At 43.7% G+C, this 7,695-nt stretch overlaps 2 protein-coding genes across 2 annotated transcripts in view; one reads left to right on the top strand and one right to left on the bottom strand.

Annotated features, from left to right (window-relative positions):
- The window catches only part of LIPA (lipase A, lysosomal acid type), a 101,903-nt gene that overhangs the window by 31,921 nt on the left and 62,287 nt on the right, over positions 1-7,695 (top strand). The gene's annotated exons all lie outside the window — the stretch shown is intronic.
- On the bottom strand, positions 4,796-6,476 carry LOC101284275 (interferon-induced protein with tetratricopeptide repeats 2). Its single transcript, XM_012536573.3, is given in 1 exon segment — positions 4,796-6,476. A coding segment is annotated over 1 exon segment (1,056 nt). The 5' UTR covers positions 6,332-6,476; the 3' UTR covers positions 4,796-5,275.

Raw genomic sequence — 7,695 nt, 5'->3', positions numbered from 1 at the left:
GCCTTCTTTGCTCAAAGAGAAAGGAAATTGTGTCATAAAAATGTCTGTGTGGTGAGGGTGCTGATTTTAGGGATAGACACTGCTTTGAAGTGCGGAAATGATCGGAAGTGATTAGATCAGAGAAAAGGCAAAGTTACTGAACTGGCCAAAGCCTTCCTCTCAGCCTGAATGCAATAGATCTTACATTATGAAGTTATTTTCCAGTACAGTTGCACCAGCTGCCCATTTCTTGCTGCTTTTCTTGTTCTAATTCCTGGCTTACGCAGCACTCATGAATTAGCATGGTATTTGCAACAGCTGCCTATGGTAGTTGAATAACATTCTGTGTGTTAAGAAATTCATAGTGTGCTTAAATTTGTACACATGTACATTTAGACTTACACGGTGAATCACATTTTCTTCTGCTTTTAAACTCTTCCTTTGTGCCAATTTGCTGATGAATGGTTCCTGAGAATGGGTATTTAAAAATAAAACAAGTGGGACCAGATTTTCATACCCACACCCTACTCAGAAAATAGAATATAGAATTTCTCCAGCATGTCTCTTGGGTGCAAAAGTAATGATGGTACTTAAAATGTTAGTAATAAGAAGGGCACAACACAGTGCCAACAAACTTAGAGGTTAAAAATAGAAGGTGATGAAAGGAAAGCTTGCTTTCTTTATATACATTTATAACAAGAGTAGTCATTCTTTTTTTAAATAGCCATATTGAAATATAATCCACATACCGTACAATTCACCCATTTAAACTATACAGTTCAGTAGTTTCAGCATTTCACAGAGCTGTGCAACCGTCACCACAGTCAATTTTAGAATATTCTCATTACCCCAAAAAGAAGCCCTACCCCCCTTTGCTGTCACCTCCAGTCCTTCCATCCCTCCCAGGCCTAGGCAACCACCAATCTACTTTCTGTCTCTTATAGATTCACCTACTTTGGACATTTCGTATAAATAGAATCATACAATATGTGACCTTTTGTGACTGGCTTCTTTCATTTAGCATAATATTTTCAAATTTCATCCATGTTGTAGCATGTATCAGTAAGGACTTTATTTTTATTGCTGAATAATATTCCACTGTACGGAGATACTTTATTTAATACATCAGTTCATCAGTGGATGGATCCACCTTTCGGCTACTGTGAATACTACTATAAACATTCATGTACAGATTTATGTGAATGTGCGTTTCCATTTCTCTTGGGTATATACCTAGGAATAAAATGGCTGGGTCCTGTGGTAATTTTCTGTGTCTAACCATTTGAGGAGCTGCCAAACTGTTTTTCCAAAGGCACTGTACCATTTTTACAGAGAAGATTTTAGTCAGTTTCCCTCTTTGTGGCCTCCCAAGAAGGTATAGATTACCTTCTTGGGAGGCAACTATGCTGTAAATCATAAGGAAATTTTGTAATTAGTCAAAGCAAGTTACTTCTCCCCAAAAGAGCTGATGGGGGAAATGGTGGAGGAAGGGAGGGAACAGGAGTACATGGTCTCTAGTTGGAACCCACATTTTCCACACTGGCATCCAGGGTTGACCCTGCACATGGTAGGGACCCTATCTGCGTTTATCTTCAGGATTCTCACACGTCCATGCTTCCAGTGGCCCCGGACACACATTGTGCAAGTCAGCTGACATGAAGTGGAAAGAAAGATGGAAGTTCTGTGGAAAAGGGGGCTGGGGGCAGAGGCTGATGAATCTTTTGCTGAGGACTCTGAGGCTGAGGAATAATAAGTATCACTTAGAACCCAAGCAGGATGAGAGAAATTCTCCTCATGCCTTCCTGGGCATCAACACACTTGAGAACGTCTTTGGCAGGGATATCAGTACTCCCCAGGTGACAATCAGATACAGAGAATGACGAGCTGTATTGAAGCAGTTTTGTGGGCAGAGGACATTGTGGGTGCTGGAGCCATGCAAGAAGCAGATGTTATCAGATAAGTCTGACAGACTTGTTCATCCACACTTAGGAGACACCTGCTGGGGGCTTGTTATTTATCTGGTGAGTATCTGAGGGGAGGGAAATGCACTGAGAGATACGGTTAAGAGCCAGGGAATTACAAGTCATTCCAATTAATGTGGCTCCATTTGTTATTTCTGGATAGTGAGATTTCAGGAAACAAGAGCTACATACATAATTGTTTTGATTGTTTTCGAATCATGTCTCTTAGCTTTAAGTCCTCGAATAAATATTAAGTGTAATGTGACATACATCTCTTCCCTACCCTTTCTACCTTTTTTCGTTTCGGGCTCCTGTTCCAGCTAGGGTTTTGGTGGCATGACATGAAAGGACAAGGTCACGTACACCTGGGGTACCTTCTTTAGCACTCTGCAGGCACCGATGGTCCTCTCTCAAGGTCAGCATGCCTGCCCATCTTACCCTCCACTCAGGACACTCGCAGTTTTTCTCCCCAGGCACCAGATCCGATAATAAGTTACTCAGGCCAAGTTAGCTAAATCTTCGCCTGCAACGGACACTTGTCCAAGTCAGTGCCATCGAATAAGTTTACCTTTGCGGCTGGTGTGAATTGTATTTTCCACCGGAGGCCTCTTGAGAAACAAGAGAGACTTCACGGCGTCCTGTCTCTCTCTGTTCTTTACTTAACAGAAAAAATTCTCCCACGTGTGTTTAGATTGCCTCCAGGGTGGGGCCTACCACAGAATTGGAGATACTCCTCCTTTCTCGTAATGGACATCAGAAGAGGAGAGAGAATGTGGGTGGAAGCACAAGATGTTAACAAGATCTAGCAGAGAGAAGGGCAGCAGGCCACCTGCTTCCCTATGGGGGCAGGGTGTTTATGTACACGGGGTGCTTGGTGGTGGTGTCAGGGTGTAAGCTGAAGCCCTGGACTCTTACAGCTGTAGAAGAAATGGTGGTTCTATTCAGTGGTCATGAAGTTAGACCACTCTGTGTTACATGGAGCCAGTTCATGCTCAGTGTAACATTGTATTTATCAGTAGTGGAGTCTGGAAGATTTAAGGTACAGTAAAATTTCAGAAAAACCAGAACACGCCTTTATGTCCCATCACACCTAAGTGATTTATTAATTAAATCGATGACTTTTTCAGGCATTCACGCCATGTATACTGATGATCTCAAGTGCACACCACGCTGTTTTTAAAACAAAAAATATTCACTATACTGTGCATTAAACCTCCAGGTCTTATTTATCTACCAGTTGGAAGCTTATACCCTTAAACTACATCTCTCCTATTCCCCCCCACACCCCAGCCCCTGACAACCACCATGTAAATTTAAATTAATTCCAACAGGCAATCATTTTGCAACCCAGAGGGTGACGGGTGGTCTCATGCTGGGTCAGCTGACTGTTTTGATTCACACCAACCTTGATGTCTGTCCCTGGCCATTCAATATTTACCCAGAAAATCCCAACTGCCCCAGGCGTACCATGACTTTTGTGGTTTCCCTCAAGATTTTCAGGGTTAAATGACGTTTTATATCACCTAATATACAATATTTCTAATGGGGGAAAAAAACCTCCATTATTATTTCCTAAGACCTTTCACTAGGTCCTTAACCACCAAATAATTCCTCTGTCCAGCCGCTTTCCTATCATCTTGAACCTGCGCTCATCAAAGCATTTTTGAATAAAGCAAGTCTTCATGTTATAAAGAAATTTTCCCAATAGTGGCTAAGAAAATGAAATTCTCTCCGTATGATTATAATCTACAATGACAACCCAGCATTCTTCTCTCCTTCTCTTTTGTCTACTCTTTCCCCATTCCTACTGGTAAGACATTTTTCCATATAAGTTTTAAAGAAAAGTATTATTTTGGTTTCTAGCATATTGTACAGAATCTACTTTTTAATCCTTCACATGCTGTGTTATGATTACGGGGCGGGGGGCAGAAAGGAGGTGAAATCTCCCCACATGCCTCCTGAAACTCTTGTATTGTGGTTGCCTGACCCCATTTCTTTTAGATATGTTCCTTCTAGATTTGACCTGTTCTCTGCTCTCTTTTTCTAAAAACTCTCCTCCCCCTTCAGTTAATGGGACAGTTGAACTCATGTTGTTTGTAGAGTTTGTAGAGACAATCCTAGATGGAGGCTTTTCTGAGGAGATGGGGGGAAAAGGCAGAAGGTAGAGAGAGAGGACAGCCAGCCCTCTCTAGGCTTTGGTCCCCCAGCCTTTGGATGGACACAACACATTCGTGTCTATGCAGGGTGTCGGGGAGGGGAAATTTCGCCTTACCCTTTGGGGTTCCTCTGGCTGATCTAATAATTAAATTGACACAAGACAAATGAACAGGAGAAAATCTAAGTTAATTTCATACATATGGAGTCTCATAGATACAGCCTAAGAAGTGACCAAAGCAAGCAGCTTTTATATCTTTTAGGCAAAGAAATAATAAATTTGTGAGGAATTGACAAGGCAAAGAAACTTGGGCTTGGGGACTAATTAGTGGAGAATCTAAGCAGACCTGGTTTACATAGCCTTCTCAGCCCTCAATTCCCTATCTCTGGCGACAAGGATGTCTCGCCACCTCCTGCTACAGTGAGGGTACCTTTCACGTGGGAGATTTATTTCCTGCTTTCAGAGGAGGGTCAGCGTGTTCTTCTTGCACTGGCTGTTTTCTCAAGCAACAAATTCAAAATAATCAATATGCCACTGGCATATTTTGGGGCAGCCTGCGTTGAACTGTATCACAGGGCCAATCTGTACAGGATCTAAAATGACTCCAAGGATGGAAAAAAACATTGCTAAAAAGGACCACAGCGTTACAGGTGTGAGGTATCTGACTGCTTTATAGAAACATAGAAAAAAACCCCAAGACATCACCCCACAGAGGGAATGTCACAGTGCCAACTGCTCCCAAGAGGTCAATCGGGAAATAGCCCCTTTACTGAGCCCCAGGACCTGCCCCCAGTCTAGTCCCCCTCCCAGAACTCCCTGAGCAATTCAAGTGTTAACACTTGCCTAGCAGAGTTTCTCCTTAACCCTGATCCAGTACTGTGGCCAGGGTCTAAGTCCATGCCTATCCCATACCAGTTGTTAAATATTTTGAATACCAACTTGGTGGAAGGGTGTCAGCTCCCTTCCAGCAGTAGCCCTATGGGTACCACATTCCGATTCCTTATTCCTCAGCTAAAGATGCTAAAGGGATGAGGTTTCCAGAGTCCAAACCCCTCTCAGAGTTTTTCTCTGCTGGCTGCATTTCTCCATTCAGTTCCTGAAGAAACGCCAAGAGATGCAAAGCCTTGGGATCTGCTCCGTTTTTTGAGAGCTTGATTTTGGCAAATTTTTGCAGTCTGTTTTACATTTTTTCTCTCTCCTTTGACTCCTGGTTTATTTTCACACCCGTCGTAAAATGGTGGATGGCCTTGTCTTCACACTTCATTTGATACAGCTGAAAGTTGCCATATCGCAGATGGAGCGCTTGTTTGGCTACAGGAGGAAGCTCTTTGCTGAATTCTTTTTGAAAGTAATACTCTGCTTCTTCATACCGACCGGCTTGTGAAGAGAGGCAGGCGAGATAGAAGCAGATGTGGAAGAAATTTCCATCGCTCTCATCAGCTCTCTTTAAATGACCTAGAGCGTGTCCTATTAGTTCCTGTAACTTCTCCCTTTTCCCACCCATTTTCTGTATTTCAAGGACTTTGGCCCTATAGTAGCACCCAATGTGGCAATGCAGGTAGGTGTTGTTTGGCACGCATTTTAGAGCCTTTCTCAGGAGTTCTATAGCTTGGTCCAGGTCACCTTTTCTTCAATACAGCTTTGCTGCCCCACGAAGCACATGTGTTGCCAATGGGGCTTTCTCCAAAGCTTCTTTGACTAACCTCTCTCCTTCACCTTCTTTATTAATCTTTTGAAGTTTCAGGGCCAGGAGGACTTTGACATACTGGTTGTCAGGATTCAGCTGAATGGCTTGCCTCAAAGGGTCAACGGGATTCTGAGACGGTGGCCAGTTATCCAGACGGTAGCTCGCGATGGCCCGTCCAGAGGAGAATTCTGGGTTCTTGGGTTTCTTTTCCAGAGCCTTCTCAAAACACACCTTGGCCCTTTCATTTTGGTTTCCTCCACACCTTAACCGTGTCCACCCTCCCTCACAATCCATCTCAGGACTCTCAGTTCTGTAGGGGCTGAAATACTTCCGGCATACTTGTTGCACCTTGTCTACATAAACCTGAGCTTCTGAGAATCTTCCCAGGTGGTAGTAGACCCAGGCGTAGTTCCCCCAGGTGACCAGGCTTCTGATCTCTGCCTGGTCAGCGTGCTCTCGCTGGATGAACTCTTTAGCCTGCTGTAAGCATCCCAGGGCTGCCTTGTGCTGGCCTCTGCAGTGTTTTATGTAGGCCAATATGTTGCACATTGTGGCTTGGAATTCGCTGTTCTGAAACTCAATCAGGTTACACACTCTGTCTTCAAAATCATCCAAGGAATTTTCTCCCTCTACCAAGTTCCAGGTGAAATGGCATTTTAGTTGCCGTAGGCTGCTGTCCAAGGAGTTCTTTGTGGTCTCTCTGTGGGGGGAAAAAACAGAAAGATGAACACTCTGAGACATAGCACAGATTCACCAGACAAGAAATGGGGAGCCTGACAAATAGCATTCTCCTTCTCCTAAAGGGTGTCAACCCCAATCAAAAAAGAATATTCTATTGGAAGACTGGGATTGAAACATATACACTATTGATACTATGTATAAGATAGACAACTGATGGGAACACACTGTATAGCACAGGGAACTCTACATAATGCACTGTGGTAACCTAAGTGGGAGGGAAGTCCAAAAGGGAGGGGATATCTGTATGTGTCTGGCTGATTCATTTTGTTGGGCAGTAGAGGCTAACACAACATTGTAAAGCAACCATACTCCAATAAAAGTTAATTTAAAAATTTTTTTTTAAGGAATATCCTTTCCAGGCTTCCCTGGTGGCGCAGTGGTTGAGAGTCCGCCTGCCGATGCAGGGGACATGGGTTCGTGCCCCGGTCCGGGAAGATCCCGCATGCCACGGAGCGGCTGGGCCCATGAGCCATGGCCGCTGAGCCTGCGCGTCCGGAGCCTGTGCCCCGCAACGGGAGAGGCCACAACAGTGAGAGGCCCGCGTACCACAAACAAACAAACAAAAGTGATGAAGTAAATGCTCCTTTGGGATGAGTTGAGAAAACAAGAAGTGAGGAGATAGTTCCTCTGAGAAGTTTCGCTGTAAAGGCAGGAAGTAGGGTGGCTATGGCTGGAGATGGCTGAGGGGAGATTATTTTTGAAAGTGGGTGATATTAGTGAATGTTTATGTGCTGATGAGAGTGATGCAGTAGGGATGGAAAAACTGATACCAAAGAGCTGATAATTGCTGTAGAGAAGTCTTTAACGAGGTGAAATGGGATGTGAACTAGAACAAAATTATGATGCTCAACCATTTTTTTTAAAACACTAGGGATAATTCATCCAAACTATGGAGGGGAAGGCAGGCTGAAGGCATAGATTTAGGCAGGTAGAAGATTTGGTAGTGACATGTGAGGGTGGTTCTTTAAGTTTGCTGCTTAGGGAAGGTACACCAAAATGTTAGCAATACTTTTTATCTTTATTTATTTCTCTGTGTTTCCTTCTCCTCTACCTTTAAGTTTTTGCTTTTGAGCATGCATTTTGTAAACCAAGAAATGTAGGCATTATGACTCCATGGAGTCAGGACTCGATAGTTTCCACTTGCCCCTTCAGATCCACTCTGCAACCTTCCC

Source organism: Orcinus orca, chromosome 14 (assembly GCF_937001465.1).
Source record: "Orcinus orca chromosome 14, mOrcOrc1.1, whole genome shotgun sequence".
In the NCBI taxonomy this organism is placed as follows: Eukaryota; Metazoa; Chordata; class Mammalia; order Artiodactyla; family Delphinidae; genus Orcinus; species Orcinus orca.
The sequence above is the reverse complement of the archived record's forward strand: the minus strand, read 5'-3'. Positions and strand labels throughout refer to the sequence as shown.